At 29.4% G+C, this 26,539-nt stretch overlaps 1 protein-coding gene across 3 annotated transcripts; it reads left to right on the forward strand.

The window, feature by feature from the left end:
- Nucleotides 1-10: 10 nt before the first annotated feature.
- LOC105198424 lies at nucleotides 11-25,998 on the forward strand. Of its 3 annotated transcripts, none has more exons than XM_039453065.1 (8): nucleotides 11-259; nucleotides 10,077-10,220; nucleotides 11,513-11,717; nucleotides 13,129-13,329; nucleotides 22,816-22,982; nucleotides 23,600-23,695; nucleotides 24,093-24,271; nucleotides 24,524-25,998. In XM_039453065.1, exons 2-8 carry the CDS (start codon nucleotides 10,176-10,178, stop codon nucleotides 24,750-24,752), a joined length of 1,122 nt encoding a protein of 373 aa, XP_039308999.1. In that variant the 5' UTR covers nucleotides 11-259; nucleotides 10,077-10,175; the 3' UTR covers nucleotides 24,753-25,998. The 3 variants fall into 3 exon arrangements, with proteins under 3 accessions (XP_039308999.1, XP_039308997.1, XP_039308998.1); XM_039453063.1 differs by having other exon boundaries at nucleotides 13-259; nucleotides 10,077-10,244; XM_039453064.1 differs by lacking the exon at nucleotides 11-259 and adding an exon at nucleotides 461-1,189 and having other exon boundaries at nucleotides 10,077-10,244.
- Nucleotides 25,999-26,539: the final 541 nt, after the last annotated feature.

Genomic DNA, 26,539 nt, shown 5'->3' on the forward strand with positions numbered 1-26,539 from the left:
GTTGTCACCGCGACGTTGGCGAAGTTACATCGTGTGTCGCATTTTCCGTTTGGTCATCTGTATCGGTTGCGATCGGAGAACGTTCCGATTATTATTATAAAAGTGATGCGGATTTAATTCATGAGAATATTCGTCTCTGGGCAAAACGTGTCTCGGTGTGAAAATAGTGAAGTAATCTTGGGACTAAAACTGTATCAGCTTGAAATCTAATTTCAGTTTCATGTGGTACCACTTTTGTTCAGGAACGATCGATGCACATGTACGTTGATTATTAATTTAATCATTATATAACATTTCTACATTAATTACGTAGAAATTATTTTTTTTTTTTTTTAATTTCTATTTGTGATTTTCTTGAAATTTTATCCCTCAAATTTATTCTAAATAAAATTATATAAAATTTTTTTGAAGTAGATAAGAAGTTGATAAGCATAAACTAATCCAGATTGAATAATATGTTAAGAGATTTTTATTTTTTGACATTAAAAAACAAAAGAACAAGAAAATGTTTCAGTACGTATTATATGGCAATTTTTTTATGAGTGTCTTTAATACATAAAATTAAACATTTTTACTTTGTTGAATGTTGCTCGAGTTAACACTATTTTAAATGTATTATTAAAATGCTGTCGTAAGTTATTTTGCTTCCATGACTTCGTTTTATACCTTGGAAATAAATGGTTTAGTTGTCACGCTGCGCATCACGATTATGATATTATAATACTTTATTTTATAATATTTGCAAATACTGATTTACTGTTGTTTATGGTATAACAAAAGAATCATATTGTATCAAAAATATATATGGGAACTGCAATACTGTAAAGAAATACATATATATTACATGTTATACAAAAAATACAATTGCGACATATTAATCGTATTATTATTATCGGACTCGTACAAAAACAGTTTTGTGACACAAACGAGACGAATACGATGAAAATCGAATTTAATCGCTATTTGCCGTTTTAAATTTATCTTCAACGGTAAACAAATTAGTAATATTTAGTGAAATGTATAATAAAACAGATAATATTCACACATAATTACAAGATGATAGCGTGATAATCAAATAAGTGCTTGTAAGATTGAAAAGTTTAACCGCGATATCCATGTGTAATTTTTTATCATTAACAAGGAAACCTGCACAGTTGTTAATCAATTCAAGTTACACAGTGTTTTATCGGTACGTATTCAGAGATAAAATATTTAAAATTTCATTGACAATATATTTTTTTTTAAAACATCTGTTTCCCAATACTCGAGCTTTGCATAAATGTTCATAAACAATTGACATAAGATACAGTCACATAAAATTATATAAAACAATATTTTTTAATTATTTATAACATGTTGCATTGCTTTATTCAATAAAATATTTTTTTAATAATAATAGTTTAATACAATACTTTTTTATTATGTATAGGACATAATAAGTTCAAATCAATTATTATATTGCTACATGGAATATATCATTAGATCAATAATAAAAACACCATTTTATTGTATATTTATATATAAATATAGAATTTTTACAAGAAAATGATAGTATTGTTATTTTAATTGTATTTTCTGTTTTTTTTTATTTTTTAAACGCATATCTTTTATAGTAAATAAAAAAAGCTAAAGTAATTTTCTTACGTTTAATTTCTTGTAATTAATTTTTTATACATTAATTTATGAAAAAGTACAATTATTTTTATAACGTTGACTTATTCAAAATTTGTTGAACTGTGACATTATTTTTAATAATAACATTAAATAATAATACAATTTTATCATTGATATATAATTATTAAGTATTGTTTGTTTAAAATGTTATCATTAATAGTATATATTATATGTATGTAACGATATCATGACACTAGAAGGCAAAGGAAAGCATCATAAATTGTAGAAACAAATTGACATTTTTATTTATTTTACACTCAGCCGATAACTAAGATACTTATATTCCAATAGCGAATAATAAAAATTAATATAAACTTATTTTTAAACAAAAATTTTATTTTTATTTTTACGACTCACTTTTTTTTGAAACGCATCATAATATACAAATTATTTTTTTTCATAATACATATATTCACAAACGTCGTTAAATTTTAAGAGATTGTCAAATTTTATTTTATCCAGATTTAATAATAAACATACTATATAAAAAGGATAAATTGCACATCTTATATGAAATAATTCATAAATAATCTACGCATACAGACACATATACATATGTGATACTATATGATACGTAGGCAACATACGTAGTAAAATAAAATATGTATCAAGAAATATTTGATCTAGATTTGCATAGGAATAAAAAAGTTGTGTTATTTGGGTTAGTAAAAGCAAAAGAAACGTTCTACACTTGAATTATAAAATATTGAGTTATTCGCACGTTAATTACACGAATCGTTAAAATTGACTCGATTGCTTAATGGATGAAAATCGAGCGTGATAAAATGCGACTGCTTCTTTCTCGCATTCGTTAATTACAGTTACAATTGTTAACAATTTTATGCGCATTAAAATAAATGCATGTTATACATTTTTTTCTATTGTTTGGAATATTGCTAACAGAACTTACTGTTCAATAAATTCATTACACTTATCTTACTATGAAAAGAATTATTTGTATGCTTTCCTAATTTTTAATATTTTTTTCAAAAATTAAAAGAATAAAAGGAGAAGGAAAGAGAAAGATTGGATATATATCTTAATTTAATTTTTTTTATCTTTATCGTATATAGTAATTATAGTTTGCATCACATATATTAAATACTTATATTACTTATATAACAAATACTTATTTAATATTTGGTTGAAAAATAAGAAAGACATAGTAACATTATCTTGGTATTCGTGCTGATATAACTTTGCTTGCTAATATAAAATTGAAATGGCTTTCAATCAATTTTATCGCGTTATGCTTCCGAGCACTGCGAGCTATTCATACATGAAACTACAAACTTAATACTTGTTATTATGAATTATTAATATTTGCATATAAATGTAAATTATAAATAACACTCGAGGCAAATCATTTCAGGATTACATATTTCTCGCAATTTATTGACGTCACGTGTTGGCTGATTATAAAATAGATAATAGAAAAATGTATATGATATATTTAGATAAAGCCATAAAAAAAAAATTAAATAAAATAACAATACGTTTAATTAAGTTTTAATTGCCAATCTTAATTTGAACATAAAAATTATGGCTTTTTCTTTTTATGACTCTTTTTAGAGCTATAAAAATATACTACAAAGTTGTCATTTAAATAGTTTTCTTATTTTTTAAAATGAAAGAAATACATTTTAATTTATCAAATAAATATTTACATCTTAAGATCATCAATTTGTAACTAATAAAATACCATTTACTTAATTTTTTGTTTTCATGTTTTCACAAACAAAATTAATGATAAGCAAATGCCACGAGATGTACGTACTTACAACTATTATATCAAGCCATAATAACACTGGAAATATGCACCGAAAAAAATCATAATTATTGCATTAATTAGAAATTTGATAAATTCAAGCAGTGTGTTTGTGCAAAAATGGACAAATCAGAACCGTTGTAGGAAATACTGGATGATAGTGATCTTCTATCAAATGTTCGAGTTGTAAAGTGTCAAGTTCTTTTATAATAACCAGAAATTCTGGTTTTACTAAAAATATTTAATTATATATTTTTTGTTGATATAATCAAATCATTTTTTTTAGTTTTATTATATATATATATATATATATATATATATATACAGAATTTGTGCACATATAAATACTATTCTTTAGAATGAAGAAATGACATAATTGTCTTAATGACTATCGTATTTATGACAATTATTGATTATCGCACATGTGAAGAAAAACCTCTTTTTTTAAATTTAATCCAATTCTTTAATGTTCTTGCGTAATCGTTTTTTTTGCGAACCTTCCGTCACAGAAAATTGTTGCAGGTGCGGCAATTATATGCTATCGCTAGCATTACGTCAGAAGTCTAAATGCTTACTTTACATAGAGATCATGAGACAGTGAATAATTTTAAAGCCTGGAAGTGATTAATTTATTATTCTACTTTATATGCGGTATAAATAAAAAGGAAGATAATTTTGGAATAACAAAAGAATCTTTTGTCTAATAACTGATAAAATAAAATAACAGATAAATATAAATATTTAGAAACAAAATTAAAGTAATCAAAGATGAAATTGTGAATTTGTAATAAACATGTATTCTAAATTTGTTTATATATTAATAAATTGTATAAATTAAAAAATGTTATATTTTTTCAATTTAAAATGATTATTTTATTATTTTATTTGATTGCACTTTTATATAATTTTAGAATAAAAAAAGGTAATATTAAAAATCTTGTTACATAATTTTGCGAACTCGCTTTTGCTCTATATCTCTGATAAATTTTGGCACTGAGATTTATGGTACCGAGGTAATACGAAAATAGAATCTTAAGATACAAAATTGACGTATGTAATAAACATTAGTAAATAAATAAATTTTTACTTATATACTTAATTCTTACATAATATATACTTAAAAAATAAATTTAAAACTACTTTTTTTTATTAGCAAAATGCAATGTATTATTGTATGATTTATTTTCTTTATAAAAATTTATATTAAAAAATTAAATTTACATGGAAATTGATTTTAATTTTAAATTGTTTTGTAAAGTTTTATTTACAATATTATTTGATTGTACTTGTCATTACCTTTATTAAACAGTCTTTATAGTGTTTTTAATATAATTTTTTATATATGTTATTATTATAATTATACTATAAATTACTATAGTATCACATATTACGCATGCAGCAGACAATAAAGCGGTAACACTCGATACGCGACAAATAATTACGTGATCAAATCTTTTTTCTTTCTTTTTTTTTGCCTTGATCATTGGAGCGAAACGTCGTAGTCATACTTATAGCTCTATGAGCACGCGGGATTTTACTTTCACGGTACAAGATCCCAAGTTAATGTGCCATTGCGCAATATACACAAGGCAATAAAGCCGCGGAGGTTACTGAGCTCTCGCACTATCGCTATTAATACTCGTGCAAATACTGTCATCACCAGTACCATTTTTTGTATCATCAATAGAATCCTCACAACGGTAATAGATCGAGAATAGATATATCGACAATAATCACTGGCAGCAGGGACCTAGAAAGATTCTTTCTAGGTCCCTGCTCAATAATGTGACCTATCTACGACAGACTTATGTGTGCGTTAGAATTATATAGCTGGAAATAAGTCATTTCTTCATTAAGCCCCCTTAGGCGATGCTCTCACACCAGCTTTTTGTCCTTAGTCTAGTTTCTTCTCTTCTATTCATCGTGCTCACAATTAACGTGTTTTACAAACCTTCTCTCTTTCTCTTTTTCCCTCCTTTGAAACAATATTGATAGTCTCTGTTAGATTTTTTAATTCACCGTACAATTAAAGGATACATGGTTTTTTACAATTGCTAAAGTGGTTTTCTGCAGAAATATAAATGCTAAATAAATAATAAATGATAAAACAAAAAATAATTAATAAATAATAATTAAGAATTTTGAGTTTTTGATTTTGAAGAAATGTTGATATATTTATCTTTATATTAGTTGTGAATTATCCATTTTTTGATAACCATAATTAACTCTTTTAGCCGCAAAATAATGAAATAAATTAATTTGTGTAAAGAAAACACACAATTATAAATTTAATAAAATTATGTAATATGCAGTTACCTATTTTTTTAAGAGGCAACTACATATTTTTTACTTTAATTGATTCATCTTTTTATTACGTCCATAAAAATATAAAATTAAGATTATAAAATAAATGAATAGTTTATGAGACATTTTATATTTTATGTAAAAAAATACTAATGACAGTACAAAGAATGTACATTATTCTTGCACTGTAAACTTTGGCTGACTCGACAGATATCAAAAGTAACACATTAAAAAACATGCAGAGGCGTCGCATTACTCAGCTTATCCATATACACGCTTTCATGTAAATTTACAACGGTAAAGATAATTAACTTTGTGCGGAAGATAATTAACATCTTCTTTCTTTAAATGCATAATAAAAAAGTGATTGGAATACTAAGTTATTGATAATTGTTGGTTTTCTTTTACATTTAATCTTCTTCTCGTAGAAATAAAATCTTGGATTCTCATTGAGCATCACACATTTGTTATTCTCTCGAAGGTTATGCTTTGCATATAATTATAAGAAAACGTGCCAAGTGGACTTGGAAGAGACGTAGCTGCAAACGTAAACGAGTGTCGACGGGCTGCTGCATTCCAATGCGTCTCACCATAATGTAGAAAGTTTTTTATGGAAGGTTTAAGTGCACCATACCTTTGCCTTTTTTTATCTTTACGCCGACGTGCGGAAAATATTAGAAGTTTTTCGTGATCTATAGAAACGTAAGATTTATGCGAAAGTGTTTGATACAACAAATAATTTTTCCTTGTATTTATTTGTTCTTCACGGATCTGTAAGGAGAGAGAATCAAGTGTAAGATTTTATATTAGATTAAAATAAGTATAAAAATTAAAATTAACACGTTTAATGATTGTACGTCTAATACTTAAAAAAAAAAAAGAAAATTTTGTTAGCACGCTCATTTTTACAATTTTTCTTTTTGAATTTTTCTTTCAAAAATATAAACATTTGGGTTTCTCCATATATTGAGAGAAATAGAAGATTATTTTTTAAGAAGATTATTTTTTAGAAGATTATTTTTTAAGCTGTTCAAACAATATTTAACATTAATTATTTATTTGAGTATCAACGAAAAGAAAACAGTTTGAATTATGAATTATACATTGAAATATTTGGTGAGATCAACTAAAGTTTAATTAAATAGTGATTAAATAAATTTTATAGTTATTGGTACCAAAAACTTAGTTACATTTAATAAAACATTTGATAATTAGTTGCATAAAAATAATTATTTGGTTAAGGCTACAAATTGTTTGTCAATTACATATTTAATAATTATAACTGTAAAATTTATTTGTTTCTATTTAACTGAACTTTGATTGATTTCATCCAATATTTCTCTCAATGTATAATTAATAATTCAAACTGTTTTTTTCTTGTTGATACTCAAATAAATAATTAATTTAAAATATTGTTTAAACATTTTAAAAAATAAAGTAATCTCCCTATAAAATAGTTTTTGCTCACTAGACGCCTTTCATTTGCCAAGAAATTTGAGAGCACGTTTCTTCTACATAATTTTTCATAAAGAGGAAGGTTCTTAAATTCAAGAGGTAGCTTTCAGAAATGCATTAACCGGACATGAAGTGTTACTCGCGTTAATGGCTTGGGGAAATCATGAGCTAAGTCGGAATCAAAGTTTCATCAGCACTTAGAGGTCTCGTGAGACCAAAGAAGCCGTAACGTCGAGGCCATCTTAACATAATTTGCGTCGGAGTTCCCAGAAGAAATATCATTCTTTTTTTGCGAGCATGGCTCGTGGGACAGCTCGGAGATATAGCGACCTTTGCAAGATCGAGTGTCTCTATGCCATCAAATATAACGCCTCAGAGAATTGTTTACAAAACGATGGTCAGTTTCGTGGATTTCCTCTCTTATACTTGTTATTGCACTGTCTTGTTTTTACATCATCGCAAGATAGCATTTATGCCAGTATTGAGAATAAAGATTTAGAGAATAAAGATGTTTAATCAAGAAATGGTTTAGAAAAAGAATAGAATTATTTATTTATTAACTCATCTATTTAGAGCTAAATGATAGCGAATTCTTGCAAAGTGACTAATTTTTATTTATATTAAAAAACACAATTGTATACTTTAAAATTAATATTCAAATTTGTTGAATGCAAAATTATTTAACTTGGTTATTTTCAAAGAAAATTATACATTTAATATACCATAAAATGATTCGTGAAAATAGCAAAGAAAAATTAAATGTAAAGCGGTGGATACGAGTCAGACGCGATAAATAACATAGACACTCATTAATTATTTGAATTGAAATGAATTGGATTAAACTAATTATAAAAACTTAAATTACCGTATCAAATTTTTATATTATTAATTGCATATTTAATATTTTTAAGAAAAAAAATTACTTTTACACTAACTTGATTATTTTTACAATTTTATTTTTAAAATATATAAGCATTTCAGTTTCTCCATGTAATTCATAATTTAAGTCATTTTTTGTTAATGTTTAAATAAATAATAAATATTAAATGTTATTAAAAATTTTAATCAAAAGAAATAAACATAAAAGATATGTTTTGGTTCTTTTACTTTGAGCCATCTTCAATATGTGCTAGCGGTGGTTGCAATACAAATAAGTATACATTACTATTTACTAATGATTACAAATTTATCTAAACTTATCTAGAATTATTTAGATACGATACAGAAGTAATCAGATATTTTCAGAGTTAGTCATTCCTCAGATAAATCTTGTCTATTCAAACAAACAAAACCGATCAAAGCTACTCTCACACGAGCAATCTTTTTCAATTTTCTGGACATTTATGGAGTGCCGGATACGCCACGCATGTGATACGGCACGTGGACACGAGCGTCAAGAAACCCCTTGACCCCCTAGATATTTCTCAAATGCCTGATCATCCCTGTTTTATGCACAAGCACATCCCTCGCGACATTCACGCGTGACTTACGACGTCTCGGACCGGATTAGAAGAAAATTCCCTCTCGCAATTGCTTGCAATGGGCAATTTATGAGTCATCAACATCTGATGTGATAGGGTATATTAAATTCAAGTCCGCTTCTGCAGAAGAAATAAAAGATTTGCGCGTAATAAGAAAATTATATTTGTCACAAACCATTCTTTTAGCTGACAAAAAGATTCGCGTAAAGACAGATGAACGTTTTATAATTTGGAAAGTTATTTTAGTTGTTTGAGTTTTGAATCACAAAATATGTATATCAATACACATCTATTTGTGTTATTTATCTAATTATGTAACTAAAGAATATAAAGTTCCTAACAATATTTTTCAAGGATTATAATATAATTTATGATTCTTACCTGACATTTAACACTCATTATTGAATAATAAATAGATTGTGATTATAAATAGACCAATAAATAGATTTTTAATAGAATAAATGGTCTAATAAAAAAATTGAGATACTGACAGCATAGATTTTATCGATTAAATGTAATTTATATACATATGACTTATAATACGTATGATTTACAAAGCGTCAACAGTTCTCTATATCCTATTGCATCGAGATGTCACGTATAGGGGTGACCTTGGACCAGGAAAGGTCACTTTGTAACAAACTATTTTTTATTTGTTTTGCGCATTCTGCAAACTTTTTGAACATATACTTTTCTTTAAATATTTTAACTTTTAAAAAGCATTGAGTCTTGGAAGGAAAGTTTCAAGTGCACTCGCGCAAAACGAAAAAAGATTTGGTTTAAAGTCACTCTACCAAGTCCATAAAGCCACCTCGTTTTACAATATATTATATTCTGTTATATTAGGATTCTAAATTATTAAATCTAACGATTTGACATTATTGATTTATCGATTTCATACTTGGTTCTGCCTTTATTTCGCGCATACACTCAGCATTACTTTTCCACAAAATAAATATTTTGGCGAATGGAGAGAGTCGCCATATTAAAATAATAGTCGATAAAGAATTTATAATTTTTTTTCGTGTTTTTGGTAAAAAATAGATTAGAGTCTTGTAGATTAGCATGTATATTTTAATTGTGTAAAAAAAATATTCTTTAAAATCATTATAAAATATAACTAGTTTAACAAAAAATTCACTTTTTTTTGCTGATAAAACAATCAACACTGTAACAACACTTTAAAAACAGATATAGCTAAAGTAGAACAATATTTTCATATTGCAGCGATTTAGTAATTATCTTCAACTTATTGTTAGCGCGTGTTATAATTATTATTTACAATTCTTTTTACGCGTATGAAATTATCACGTAACTGCGCATTACCGCGCTAATTTGCTACTCTTAATCACGGTGTCTTTACGTGTCGTCATGCCATCCGTGTGCCTTGGCAGATCCGCCGGAAGTGGAGGAAGAAGGGAGAGTGACCTACGGAGGACGTCCTATGGTTGCGCGCGCATCCCTTAAGAATATTGTCACACGGCACACGCAAGATGCAGACCGACGAAGAGATTCAGTACGCGCCGAGAAGCCGGCCGGTGAGCTTTTACGATAATTACAAGGTGAGTCCTTCGCTCACGTGCCTCTGTGTTTACGCGTATTATTGTAAAAAAAGCTTTGCGTGCTACCAATACAACAAGACTGGCATTAATCTGATGACTTTCGCGTGTTTTGGAGTAGCAATCATCATTTGGAGCAGAAATCATACACAAGCATCTTCGCATAAACGGAAAATAAGAATATATAAGATGTCACGGAATTATCGTGATCTATTGTTCTGTGATAAACTAGTTATATGTTCTTTTCTTAACAAAAATTTTGGAGCGTCAGCAGTCTACAATTATGAACACGAGTGAAAATATGTAACAGAGTGCTAATTTAATTCTAAAGTTTCTGCAGAATAAATAATATTAAAAATGCAAAAATGGCGAAAAAGTATAATTAAATTTAATTAAAGTATATGTGAAGTATAAGTTTAATTTTGAAAGGACCAAATAAACCTAAATGTAATATCTGTAACTTAAGAAATAATAATTCTTCTAGACATTTTGTGTATGGCGTAAGATATAAATAATATAAACTAATCTTTATGTGATATTATTGATAGCATCATATACCGGGACAAGTCTACAAACTCTTGCGTTTACTGTGAATTACTTAATGAATTCAGAAAGAAACTGTTTACTCGTTAAACTTGTGTAAAAATCTTGCTACGCAAGCAGGATCTAGGAAGTTTATAGAAAAAATACCAGAGTTTTATAATTACAACATTTTATATTAGCATAAAAAAGCTATTGATTGTAATCAATTAATAGTTGTCTATTGGATATCTACAAATCATCTGTTTCTAGTCTAACATTGCTGTTAATATCTATTTCCGTACAATGTATTACGCAATTGCAAAAGTAAAGACTTCTTTTTCTTCTATCTATCTAATCTAAAAGAAAAGTTTCTAATTTATTTTATTTGTAACTAATATGGATGTGTTTGTCTAATTTATTTTATCTAAAGTTAATTGTGATGCAAATTTGAAATGAGCATTCGTATAACTATTGTTTTACACTATTAACTATATTTGACTACTTAAATCACTAGACTAGAAATTTTAATTCCAAATTAAAGAGAGGAAAAGAATCGCGCAAGCTCACTAATTATTTCAAAAAATTCAACACGTAGTAATTTCAATATTGAATATCGCATTTTATCGCTGATTCTTTTGACTATATTTGTATACCTTTTCGAATGCGTACTTCGTAAAACTCAGTCTGTTCTTAGAGTAGCAAAAATCATTTGTTAAAATTAATTAACGATCGTTTTTCCGATCTCGCAGGACGTGATGCCGCCTTGTGTCACTTCCACCATGAGTGTGGACAATTTGAACCAGGTTCGTGATGGCAATGACACATCCGCCGTATCTCAAAGCAACAACAATAATAACAGCATTAACAATAGCAACAATAACAACAACAACAATAGGGTCAGTAGCGCCGTTAGCGCGGGCAACGTATCAAAGATTCACACTGCCAAAGTCACGGGTGAGTCGAATGACATTTTAATCATGCTTCTTTCCGCCTGTGTGCATGCATATGTGCGGAATGTCGACTTTCTAAACGCGCGATGATCGATATACGGTTTCTACATTCATAAATATCAAGTTGATTCACTTCAAACGTTTTTTGCTTACATTTTGCAGAAAAAAATATTTTCGTTAATTAGCATTTAATCAATCATACCTATATTTAAATATTTTCTATGAATAAAACAATTTTTTTATTAAAATATTAAAAAAAAAACTTCTAAAGCTTTATCATCCGAACCCAAATGATCCAAACCAGACTTTTAAGTGTTTTGTTTGAACATGTAATAAAATTAAACGATCTGATGTACGGCACTTAATAAAGGAAAGTTCAAAGTAATTTTATCTACAATTGAAAATTCTATAAGGATAATCATAAAGAAGTCAACCGGTTAAAATTTTTTTTTTAGATCCAAAATATCCATAGATGTTAAGAGTTAATTGTGTTTATCTTAGAACAATAGAAATAATAATATAAATTAGATTTGAATTTATAAGCTGAATTAATCTTGAAGTATTAAAGATAAAGGAATTATAAAATAAAAATCAATAATGAATAACTGAGATTAAATTGTACTGTTCGCTTATACGCACTGTGCGCTAATCTCTCGTGCCAGCTTGACCTGTTTGTTCTACTTCAGATGTTACCAGTGCGCGAAATCTTATCGTCCTGAATTCTCGCGGGTGTTGTAGTAGTTGTTTTTCGCGGCAGCTATGTTTGTAGCCAAGATCATGCCAAGATTGTGCAAACTGAAGAAATTATATTTTATTTTTTTGGGACAGACAGTAAATGTACAATAAAACTGCATTACATATTTTCTTGATAAAAAATTAAAAAGAACCATGTTACGTCTTTTCTGTAACTAATTGTATAATTTTTATTAAAAAAAATTACGTATATAGAAATTCTGTAAATATATAGTCTACAAATACTATACTTTTATATATTTCCTTGGTAAAAAATGAAAAAAAGAACATATTACGTCTTTCCTATAACAGTATAATTTTATAATTTTTATTTAAAAAAATACATATATAAAAATTTTGTAAATGTAGTCTACGAACACTGTACTTTCCTTAAACGTTTTACTGCAATATTATAGTTTCCTAGAATAAAAGAAACGTAGTACAGCCGCGCGTAAATAATAATTAAATAATCCCGGATTTGAAATGTGAAAGCGAAGTCGAGTTTTATGATATCATACATAATTACCGTGTGCAGAAACTGATTCATTCGCTTTCAAAATACCTTATTCCTACTTACGTTGAGATATAGCTCTGAAATATTGAATATTGAAACGTAATGGAGAAAGGTGAGGAAAAGATATTTGCACCTGTGCAATTTTACTTGAACGTTTTACTGTCGGCAGGTGCGGTGTCAACCGGAAACATTGGGCGTATTTGCCGCGGCGACAAAGAGAAGGAACTCGGTCGGGCGCCATCGATGGCCAACTGCTTATCAACCACTGTTCCTGTCAATCTGGCAGCTTCTCAAATAGCCGGCCGACATACGCCCACGAGAAATTCTTTGAGGCACAGCCGGATGATCGTGATGCATCGGACCGGTCATCGTGAGTACACAATAACTTTTTACCTGAGCGTTGTATTTTTCTACGTGTGCATTGGCATATAGTATAAAGAAAATATATCTTCAATTCTTTAAACTATAATAATATTTCTATTTCTTATATAAAAGTCAATCTCTTCATTCTTTAAAATATATTACGAATAATTTATGTTACGAGTAATTTATACATCATATACGTCTTGTGTTGTATAACAAGCGATGCCAAGTGATTTAGCGACTCTTAACCCGTTCACCACTCGCGTGGTGAAACTGACCCAGACACAAGCTATAAATTTACTAATTAAATATATATTACTTAAAATATTTTTTTAAAGTGGATTTCTAATGTTTGAAAATCATTATTTTAAAACATGTGTATGTGTATGTGTGTGCGTGTTTGTCAGTTTATAATTATCTATAAAGAATAGAAACATTTATATTAGAAAAGTCACGCGAGTGCTCGCGGATTAATTGGTAGAACGCGATAATCCGTCCGTTTGTTACGAATATAATGGCGAAAGAATTACAAGAATTTAAAAATCTAAGCGAACGTTTTGGAATATTTGCGGAATCAAAGAACACGCGTGCAATCGGTAAAGTACCGTAAGGCGAGAGAAGGCGGTAGCATTCTCCGTGCTCTCCTCGATCGGTCTCTAATGAAATCGTGCGTGTACGATTATCAACTTTTTATGATCGGCGGCCGATGCGATCGATTTCTCCCGAGGGTGAGATCGCGCGCCCGCGAATCGCACGATCACAAATCTCTTCTCCGGCCACGGAATGCAACCAGCTTGGTATTATTTGATTTTCTCGATTTCTTTCGATAACCGTCTAGTTGCTTCGCGCGCGACATATTATACCGCTGCCATATAATTCCGCGTTAACGAACGCGTGACTGTCGCTCTTAATGCCCATCGCCGCCGGTCGGCCGGCAGGATTGAGGTTGATGCCAAGGCAGACAGGAAGATTATAATTAGCGCCGCCGCGAACACTGCAGAAGAGTGCAGACGCTTTTTATCACTGCGATAATTAGATAGAATAAAATGCACGGAGCAAATGGTAGTTAATGGATGAAGTTAGAGGTGATGAAAGTGCAACTCGCAAAAGGATTGCAGCTTTTAAAGAGAATGGACATGAAATTGAGATAACGTTTACTTGTAATGATGTGAAAAACATGTTTAAAAAATATTTAATGTAAGAAAGAGAGCAAAAGTGTAATTTATTGAATAGAACAACAAAATGGATTAGGTACTTTTTTTTCAGCAAAATTTAAATAAAAAATTACTTAGGTGCCTCATAATTATTTTCCCAATGTTGAGTGTCTTTGCGATTTATAAAATCGTTAGGTGCTAATCGATTTAAAGTGTGGAGATTTAGTTTCCTAAATGGATTTTGGCACATCTGTTACATACGTTTGATTACGACATTCTATATAAAAATTTTTTTTTTTTAGTTTGTTGCGTATTCTTGGCTTTAGAGAAGTAAAAGAACAGAGTTATTCTTTTTTATTTTTAAATTCTTGTGTATGATTGCAATTTTTTTTCTCTCTAAATATACTTAAAATGTTTTTTTCAAAGTATTATATAATTTAATTAGATATTTGATACGTGTATTCATGTTAAAAGAGACCTTTCTCTCTATCGAATGATATCTCAGATAGTTGAAATTTAATATAGTACTTTGATTAGTAAAATTGCGTTAAATAAAAAAGGCAACTCATACATGTTAAAAATAATATTTTTTTAACGCACTCAAAAATTATTATTCTTTTGTAATATTATAATATTTCATAACTCAGCTTAAAAGAAAACATTAACTTGTGAATTTCTTAACCTTTTAACCATGAAATTAATACTATTAAACACGTAAAGATCACAACATGTAAACATCAATATGTATCATAACCACACATATAAAATTATTTTATTAAATTATTCTATTTTAGAGAACACTGTGCAGTTTTAATTAAAAAAAAAATAACAACAAAAATATAATTTTTTAGAGGAAACGCGATTGAAGAAACACGAATATTGGACCTTGTTATGTATTCTATTAGCTGGTCTCGTACATCATCTCATTGATTTAGAAAAAGGATTCACTCTTTTCTTTTTTAGTTATCCTCGTATATATTTCACTGGGTTTTAAACGTTTCTTGCTCCGCTGGCTACGGAGCACTTTAAAGTGGATGCACATGGTTCTCTGCAGATAGCGGAAGTACTGGGCCGGAAATATATCGCGTGATCTTTTTGGTACGCGTTGGAAATACGCGGTCTCATCTTGAGGCGCGAGCGCAAAAAATTTCATTGTACTTTTCAATCGTCTCGCTTTGTACACACCGCAATTAATTACCGTATCATAATTCCATTATACTTGCAAAATCGCAACATCGTACAACTTCTTGATTTTAATGAAAATTAGTCTCGCTCACGCAAATCATTTTGAAAATTTTGAAAAGCTAACTTTCTTATAAAAAAAATATATATTAGATAAAACTTGCAAATTTCAGTTATTTGAAAAATCTTAGCAAATATAATTTGCCGATATATATTCCGATATTATTAAATCTCATATTGAATAATATTCAAATATTAATTAAAGCAAAGAAATGGCACGCTACGTGAACAATAAGTACCGCTTCTGTGCCTTTGTAAGGCTACACGTGCAAGTGACGAAGGGTCGAAATTGATGAAGTGCGTACGTACCGTAATTCTGTTCTGCTCTGTTCAAGGGCTCGTATACTTGGTATATACGTGGCCCTAATTCTATTTCAGGACCGGCGGGTAGACTTAAAAACCGACCAGCTATTCTTACGTCCAATTTCGGCGTCCTTACACGTATAATCCGCGCATTTAGCTTTCGTCTAGAACTGAGTTAAAAAACGGTCACGCTATTCTTTATTACACTGAAAATAAATTAAGACCCAAACAGCTTATAATAATTCCAGCGGGCAACACAATTCTTGAATATATATTTAAAGTTATAAAATTAATCGAAATGTATGACAAAAATTGTTTACATGTAAAATTCTCGCATTACACAGTAAAAAGCATTTTGTATCTGTGTTAAAATTTGTGTCGGTTCTTATTAAAATTTTTGTGTTAAGCTTTTCAAATAGTGTTAATTTAGCATTATGTGATTATTATTCGAATATTTTGTATTAAATTAATATTTAAGGTTAAAATAATACAATTTTTAAATAAGCAAACTTATAAATAATGTAGCTTTAAAACATAAATCCTAAGTTAAATGGATAAAATGTGCATTGTAATTATATTATAATGTAACATATACATATAATAAATATAAATTTTACTGAAGAAATGTTTTTATGATTTGTTTACAAATTGTATCAATTTTTTACATAATATTGGTGTTACTTTCAAAAATTTATCGTTTGTTAAATTAACACAAAAATTTTAATTTGGGAAAATGCATATTAAATTTAACACAAAATTAGTATTTATAAAGTCAAATTGTTCACCTATGGCGTGAGAAAAATAGAAAATAGTTATAAATATTGATCTAAGTCATTCTAAGCAACAATTGACCTAGCAAAAATTGAATGCGTCTTTACAACCATTTTACGTGCAAATATCCAATGTACCGTTCTTCATACATAGACGTATGGAATGTAACCCGAAGATGTTTCATATTATACAATGCTCAAAGAGCATCCAAAGACTTCTTTAAAAGAGTGAAACCCCAAAAATATCCAGTCAAGATGCATGTCCGAGAGATTTTGCAAAGACGTTTTTACGTCTCACGTCTTTTAGATATGCATGTTACCTTGGTTGGACAAGTCTGGGCTTTATACTATTTAAGAAAATCTTTGAACATCTTTGAGCACGTTATTATTGCATTAAAGATATTATTGTATTAAAAAACAATTATATAATTATATCAATTTTGATATATATGTGTCTCTTAGAAATATCAAATTTCTAACAATTAATTTTTTGTATGTAATGTAATCTATTTATTTTGCTAACAATTATTTTGTTATGTAGAAATTAGTCTAAATCTTGGTATGGAACTTGACTCACAGTTAAGGCTCCTGAGTACTCGCCGCGGCCATATTGAAGTCGTGACGTCAGAAGCGAGAAATTGCGTGAAATGACACGTAATTTTGTCCGACATGCCATTTGTAAATAAAGCCAATTTGGATAAAACAAACTAAGCAGATGACTTTAAAACACTTCTAAATATCGGTCACGACTATCCTTTTTCCGCCTAACAATCAGTAAATAGTTGTAAAAAGCATGTAAAGTGAAGCAATTGAAACAGGAAAACACATGGGCACATAATTTTGTCCGACGTGCCATTTCTAAATAATGCCAATTTGGATAAAACAGACTAATCAGATGGCTTTAAAACACTTCTAAATATCGGTCACGACTATCCTTTTTTCGCCTAGCAGTCAATAAATAGTCGTAAAAAGCACGTAAAGTGACGTCTATTCAGACAGGAAAACACACGGATAGCTATTAAAAGGAGTGAAAAATGTACTTTTATGTATAAAATTCAAAGAAACTTTACTCGCGGTCCATTTTTACGAATTTGGTAAATACGAGACAAGTCATGTTTTTACAATGAAACACATAATAACAAAATGACATGCACGATAACATTTCATCGTCATTCTGTCACGTTTCACGTGTATTAGTTCTAATTTTGTCCGCGACGAAATGTCGCTACCGTCAACGCGGAGTTCTCGGCTGAGGAGTCAGGAGCCTTAATACCGTCAATAATTATTTTATTATTCAAGATGGTCTAATCCCGAAACCAAAACGTCTATACGTAACATTTTCGTGAAAGATTATTACTGCATTAAAGACATTAATATACACTCGAATACTTTGTGTTTAGTTTTTTATTGACATTGCGGACTATTTTATTGGCATTACGTATATATTTGATTTATTTCAATCGAGCCTATTACAATTTCAAATTTGTGAATTAATTTTTAACAAGACCTAAAGAAACTTTTACTATCAAAATGTATGTTATTTATTTTTTCTTAGAGCTCAATTTTACTCTATTTGAAATTCTTTTTTGAAATATGCTCTTGTCAAAACAAGAGCGAAAAGTTTCGTGTCGCGACTTTTATTCTATTAAGTATAAATTTTATTTACAAGAAATTCAATTTTGCAACGGTTTTCTACACTGTTAAAAACGTCACGAAACTCAATGTATTTTTAAGTTGCACATTAAATTTAATGTACGTTAAATTTAATGTATCTTTAACTGACAAGCATATGCATGAAATTTAGTGCATTTTTAACAGCGTTAAATTTATATTAAACGTACATTAAATATTTTTAGTGTACCTTGAAATTTACCTCTATTACAATAAATTCTGCTGACGATTTTTAACAGTGCATCAGAGATGCGTACTGTCATGTATTACCCTTGGACGTTCTTTAGACGTCTATTGTGTAATGGCATATTTTAAAACTATCGAATCATTCTTAGGCCAAAATATGCAAAATAAACTCATCTAATATTATTTAATAAAATCGGAATTTTAAAAAATTTAATTTTAATGAATTAAAAAATTGAACATATTGATGACGTGTAAACATCCTTAAAATGACTATGTAAATATCCTTATTACAGTTCATCCAAATGACGCTTGTAGAAACGTATTTTAAACGTCCAGTCTTTCAACGATATACTTTGAATATCCCGGGTCGTCGAATGAGTTACGAACAGCTGTTAGTTATCCAAATTATGGTGCAATTACTCAATTAACCTGCGGTCGTTCCTTCTTACGCAAGTCATATCATTAGCATTATCCATGTATTGGGAACAACGAATGATGGAAACGTACCACCCGGTACGCGTGCGTTATGCGTGTACGTGGGCCGTACATTTTGCGGCGAATTTACCGGCCGTGACGACGAGACGTATAAAATAAACGAGGACCATTGCAACGTCGCTCATTGTTATCTCGTATATATAATGTATACGTTCACGTTTACATTCACGTAAACCGGCCCATTTACGTACTCGACATACCCGATACAAACGAAGACAAATTACAGGTAGTTGGAAATTTACGCAGTGAACACGTTACAACCATACGAATCGATGTTATTATAAATAATATCAGAATAAGATTATTTCCTTTAACTTCGACAATACTATTAAATTTTAATTCTCGGCTTACGTAATTTTAATATAGACTCGTTGTATGCCTTCTAAACAAATTTCGAAATTCGACAATTTATTTTTACAATTGCAAGCGCGCGTTTATCTATTGTTACCACGGATCATGTACCAAACGAGTTGCTGATTGTACTTTCACCCTGGTGATATATCAGCGATAAATTGATATTGAATTAAAGATAAGTGCCTCGTTTCGTCGATTGTCGTCGCCGTTTGACCTCTCGGTACGGCCCTTTCTTCCTTTGTACTCGCACCGGTATATATTCGCATTGTGCAATAAATACGACGTACATATGGCGAGGCAATACAATGCGAACAACGCGTATTCAAGTCCTGCATTCCCACACCGTGCGAATCATTCCTCAAAGGAGCAGCAATATCCGCTACTTAACGGCTGCGGTGGTCGTCCGTTACGTCGAAAAGCGGTCCGATGCGGATTTTTGTTGGAGGAAAAGTCTGAAATTTTGCGTTACTTAAAAATAACTATGCGTGAGAACTAAGATTACCCTCGGCTTTCATTTTTATCGATTTACGCGATTTTATTTATGGTGTGCGTTTACATTCTGCAGTTGCAGCTTGCCTCGCGTTCGCCAGTTACAGCGCGTACATACATACGGTACAGTTAGAGACGTAATCCTCACGTTGCAGGTGCGCGCATTGCATTTCCGCGAGTGAAAATTGTTTTTCACTTCCGACATAGAAAGCACGTATCTTTCACGAATTGGCATCCTTCGACGATAGGGAGATATTAAAATTCCTCACGGGTGCCACGCTGCAAAAGGATTTCTCTTTTACACTTGACATAAAATCAGCATTCGCAATCAGTTTTTGCGGACGTTCTTAGAACAAGTTAGTTAGTTTTACTAAACAAATAGTTTAGCAAAAGTTTGACGAACTTTCAGCTGCAGTAACAAGAATTGTGTTTTAATTTAACAATGATAAACGCTGATTTATGTAAGATACGCTGATTTAGATGTCTCATAAATTTTTACATTCTCAAATATATCTTTTACAACTTATAAAAATTTGCCGTAATTTATATTGTAATAGCAAATGTTAAAAGAATTCATCAAACCTTCGAAATGGAATATTGCGTAATTATACGTCGCGATGACAATAGGGTGACAATTTATTAATTATTATTATTAAACTATAAATCAATAAATAATTATATGATAATCATATTACAAATACTAAATTTTCATCTCTTGAGAATCTTTATTTTGACATCTATTTCTTTAAGCATAAAAAAATAAGATTTACATATATGTTAGACAATCTATTGAGTCTCTTGGTTTCTTTAATTATTACCTTCTATGTTTCAAAATATGCCGCGACACCAAAATAGTTGAGAAACACTGATTTGGACTGGAGAAAATGATTATTTCAGGAACGTATATGAATACTTGAAAATATACATTAATAGAATTTAAAGAGGTTTGAATTTAATATTATTTATATTCTTTTTTATTATTATTTATTCTTAGTTATGAATTATTAAATAGAATAATAATAATAAGAAGAAAAATCGCATGAGTAACAACAGCTAACGACAGACGTACTTTTTTAATAGTTGAAGACAATCATTGAGAAATCTCTTCTTTACTCCTCTTCTTTTCCCATTTTTACCGAATTACCGCAACTTTGCTTCAAGCAAAATAGTAATCGGTTTAAGTCTGACTGAGGTACAAGTTGCATGCTCCTTCAGCGCTGCAAATTCAACAAACATGATGCATTCGTCCCTTCACTCTTGCGGTTTTTCAACGACGGTCAAAGTACTCACTTCTTCCTCATACCGTCATGTGACAATCTGTTCTTCTGTTGATGCCAATACATTGCGCTAATTGCTGTCTCTCTTGCTTGACCTGTAAATATTAATGGATCCATCATTTGAAGAAAATCCGTTTTTATTACGATAGAGAAATTATAGTTAATCAAACTCATTTATTATAACTGACGTCTTCAACTTTGTTTAATTCTAATTTTAGATCAGCTAATTCTAGATCTTGTTTATATTGCAACAAACTCTATGGTTTAAACAGAAAAAGAAATAACGTCTCGAGTAATTTTATCTAACAGTTATGTGGTGATGAAGAAATTGATCGTTTGACTTAATATGTCTTATTAACGTATTTTTTACCTATTTGATTATATTAATATTTTTGGCATCTTGCAGAAAATGTTCTGAAAAAAGACATTTATACTTATTTTATAATTGTAAAAAATTTTTTTTAATAATTATATTGAAATGTTTACATGAAATAAAGTCTTTCAACCGTGTGCCCCTAAATTGAAAAAAAAAAAAAAATTATATATATACAGAATTTTTTAATATTAATTAAAAAAATTTATGTCAGAAACATAACAAACAAATCTTGTTTATTTAATAGTACCACATTTTATAATTGCGCTTTTCTCAAGTAGAGAAAAACGCAAATTTTCTGCAGTTTTTCTTAAATAAAAAGACTAATTTAAAATGTTTATTCTTACAAAACTCGATAAGAAGCTATTATTTACCATTGCAAAATACTGTGGTGGTAGGTAATCGCTCGTGTTTCTATTCTGTACCTTGATGGGAAGCGATCGCAAACTTGTGTTAACGATGATAGTAGGCGAGTTTCCTGGCAATTTGACATAGCAAGGACGCTTACGTTCAATCATTCAACAACCGGTTAGGATACCTTGTAAGGAGGGACGGCGGCGAGGCCACTCTATGTCGGAAACTCTCCTTTCTTTCACACACTTAAAGTTTCTTATTACCATGAAATATCGGCCGACAATCAGTCGTTTACGTTTACACTATGGGGAAATGTGTGTCGCAACGAAGGATAAAAATGGCGCGTGCCTGTCTTTGCAATGTCTAATTACCTAATTACCTAATAGACGACTGATCATCTGCGTCAGCAAATCGTTTCTAACGGATGCAATATGGCGAATTGCGTTACGAAATTGTTGACTTCTCTTCCTCGGAATAATCCTACGATGATTAAGTAAAGATGTGAATTATGAAATAAAACGACAATATGACGGTTTATTTTCTTTATATGTAAATCTAATCTGATCTAATCTAATATAATTTAATATAATTTTTATTTTTGAAAGTAGCAAATTCTATTTTGTCCGATATTATTTCATATTTTAGAATAAATAAATTTATGTGCACAATATGCTGACTATTGGAAAAATTATTTAAAATGTAATCACTCACGAGACGATTCAAATTCCGAATAAATTTGTAATAAATTGTTAGCGATAATTATATATATTAATTGTATTACGAAAGCGGTAGCATGAGTGTTAAAAAGTAGATTTATATTTTTAGGCCCGGAAAAAATTTTACCTCCTTTGATCTATCATCGACGATTAGCTCGATGTCTGGCGGCATTACAGACTATCCTCGGCGTTGCGGTGATTTCCCTATCATTATGGTTGTTGCTTTGGGCATCACACCTGCCGGTCATGGACAATCCGTATTGGAGCGGCATGCCCGTAAGTGGAATAATTTCATACGATTTGCATTTCTTACCATGACGATGCAAAAATAATATGGAATAGCAATCTTCGCTTATCTAACAAGCTGAGTCTGCTAAAATAGGCGTAATAACATATGATATGTAATTAGACTTACATACATATTATGATATAATCATGTTTTTTAAATAATAAGGTAATTAAATAAAATGAATGTTATCTCTTTTGATATAATTTTCATATATCGTATGTAACAATTCTAATTTACAGAAATTATTTTGAAGCTAATAATTATTTATTGGCGTCTACATCAGTTTTAACAGTTTTGAGAATTTTTTGTATAATGTACATTTTTTATATAAATTAACATTATTATATAAATACTTAAGCTTTAACTAACTATAGGTAAGTATGCAACAAAAATTAATATTTTACGTTTTTAACAAGAACATTTCTCTAATAAAATTTTTCATTACTTTTTATTATTTAAAATATGTTAATTATAATGAATAAAATTGTATATATAATTTTTTATCCGTAAGTATGGCATGCATATTAACACCTTGTAAGTTATGATGCTCCTTTGCAATATTTTCTTTGCATTTAATTTTTTTTATTTCCGTATCTCTCCGTAGCTCTTGATATCCGGAAGCTTCGGAATTAGCCTTTTATGCTGTTTCAAAAAGGAATATCCTGCTTTGACTTCTGGACTTTGTCTTTCCGCCACAAAGGTACGTAAGAGTTCTGACGCATACACCTTGCAGATATTTCTTAGAAAAACTCTCAAGGCCTTATCGCTTATTACTCATTTTCAGTTCCTCTAATGATAATTTTTTTTTCTTGTCACAGTAGTGCAATATTTGTGCTCATTTGTACAGTAGTTTTACATATTATACTATAGTAATACATATTCCTGCACCAACAATAAATTTTAAAAGTTTTTGTTACAAAAGAATATTAAAATATCAATTTAATATTAATTTTATTTTTATTTATTTAATTTATTTTATATTTTATTTATTATACAATTAATATAGAATTATCTATAAAAATATCAAATATTCTTTCTCTTAACATTTCTTAATATCTTTGTCACATTTTATATCATATTTCTTTCACGACAAACAGGTAGTTAGCATGTTTTTGGCGGTCCTAGCCACCATCGCATGTGTGAGTGCGTGCATATTCTCCGCGATGCACTTGTCACGTCTCATGGGACTGGAATGCACTCCGGCGCGAGTATTAAATGCCACGTGTGTGTGCAGACCACGAGGCGAACCACCTGATTCGCTCGAAAATGCAATCAGGTATGGCAAAAAATTTATACACGGATTCACGCAAAATTATGCAATATTTTTCAAAATTAATTAAAATTAAAAAAAACGTAGAAGTTAAAATATGTACAAACATATATAATTTACTTTTCCGAGGGTGATCTTAATAAAAAAGTATTTTAGTTATATTTTCTTTTTATTGAAAATCTATATATACGTAGCATAGATGTAACAAATTTAATTATTCATATATGATATACGCATAAAATGACATTGTTTTATCAGATACATGGATCTTAATTGCCCCGAAGTAGAAAATATCCTAACGATCTTGCTCATCTTCTCGTGCACTTGCAACGGACTAGGCGCTTTGGTGTCGGGATGGTATAGTTATCTCCACTGGAGCACGCGATACAAAAGGCCAAAGTACACGCAGGTTAGGACCAATACCATTTCCATGAACAATAAATTTAGTAGTAGACCGATCTACAAACTGAACCTGGAGGAACGATGATGTTCGCAGATGTTATTATGATCAAAACGCTTCCATTTTGTCGTAGCCCATCAATATCTTCCACTATGATTACTATTGCGCTCAATTATACTTGTGTAAAGAAATGTGAACTGTTATAAATGAACTTTATTTTGTATTAATTTAACAGTTGACAAGCAAAATTATTTTGATAGATGCAAAATATTAGATTATACTTTAAACACATCAAGAGGCGCGGTCGCGTCTCGCTCTATGTTTTTCTCTTTGAATGAACAAAGTGAAAGAGACCAAACCTCTTTTACGCGAGTCAACGAATTCAAGTATAACGAGATTATCAGATCTTAGCAACGGCTGAACTGTTCAAGTTCAAAGTAGTCTCAATCGATAGCTTGGGAAAAATTTTTGATATACACGCAAGGAAAAAGTAAAAATGTAATCTTTACAAAGAAACGAAAAATGACGAGCTCGAATTGTCCTAGTATAAATAGTAATTGTAATTTTATAAGTAATAAATTAAATATCTATATTAGTATGTAATAAATTTACGTATTAAGTACGTATATTTGTTATACGTATTAATATATTTATTATTAATTATTGTATTAATGACATAATAATATTATAATGATCATATCAATAAGATACGTTATATGTTAATAACGCTCATTTTTGTATTATGTGGAGGCTCAGTATTTGTTTAAATGTTATGTGTGTATTTATGTGTGAATGAGTGTTTCGGTAATACGTTTGCCTTTCAATATGAAAGATATTTGCGAAAACGAATGAAGACTATGAATTAATTTACGTATATTAAGATTAAGATTTATAAATAAATCTAGAATACCTCAGGCAGCTACTGGAATAATGTAATATTAAAAAATTTTGTATTTACTTTTTGTACGACGTGTAAGCTGTGTTTAGTAAAATAATATCAATTGAGAATGTCATGAATTGATGAAAAATAAATCTGTGACAAGTAAATTTAATATATTAAATTATACACGTTATTCTTACTGACTGCTACGTCTTATCTTATAATTGCTTAAATTATAGGTATAAAGCATATTATGACAAAAGAGTAAAGAAAGAAATATTAGAAAATGTATGCTATACAATTCTATTTGCTTCTACTATTAATATAAATTCTCTGTACTACAATATTGTTTTTAAATTCATAAATTTTATTTGTATATTCATGAATTAACTAATACGTTTTACACACATTGCAACTTTATAAATGTTAATAAAAATGCCATTAAAAATTGTATTCGTTTCTTTTTCTTAAATAAAATGGTAACTATGTTCTATGAATTAATAGCATGCTCTTCCGTCTCATATGATTTTATGAAAATCTAAAAACTACGCGAAAAATTTCTATTCAATACACATCTTATTATTCTTGATGCAAAGCAAATTGAAAACTAAATATAACATTATAAACAACTGATGGAGAAAAATTGCATTTAAAATTATTCGAAAAATGTTTAGTATTTAAAATTAATTTTTATCTTCATTGATTGATATGGACAACTATTAGCGGTTCAAGATTGATAGCGGTCAAGCATTCATTATTTTTAAAACATTTTATTATTAAAAGACTATTTGTTGTTATCGCTAAGATTTAATTAATTTATATTAGAAATATTATTCACCCAGTGATGACTCTATAAAAATATGACTCTAAAAAAATAATGTTGCAAATTACAAGATAGAAATATCCAGTTTGTATAAAATAACTCCGAAATATATGCCGCACTCATCTAAAGTTTAATTTATTAAGTATTATTTACTATGTTTAAAAAAATAAA

Source organism: Solenopsis invicta, chromosome 8 (assembly GCF_016802725.1).
Source record: "Solenopsis invicta isolate M01_SB chromosome 8, UNIL_Sinv_3.0, whole genome shotgun sequence".
NCBI classification, from domain to species: Eukaryota; Metazoa; Arthropoda; class Insecta; order Hymenoptera; family Formicidae; genus Solenopsis; species Solenopsis invicta.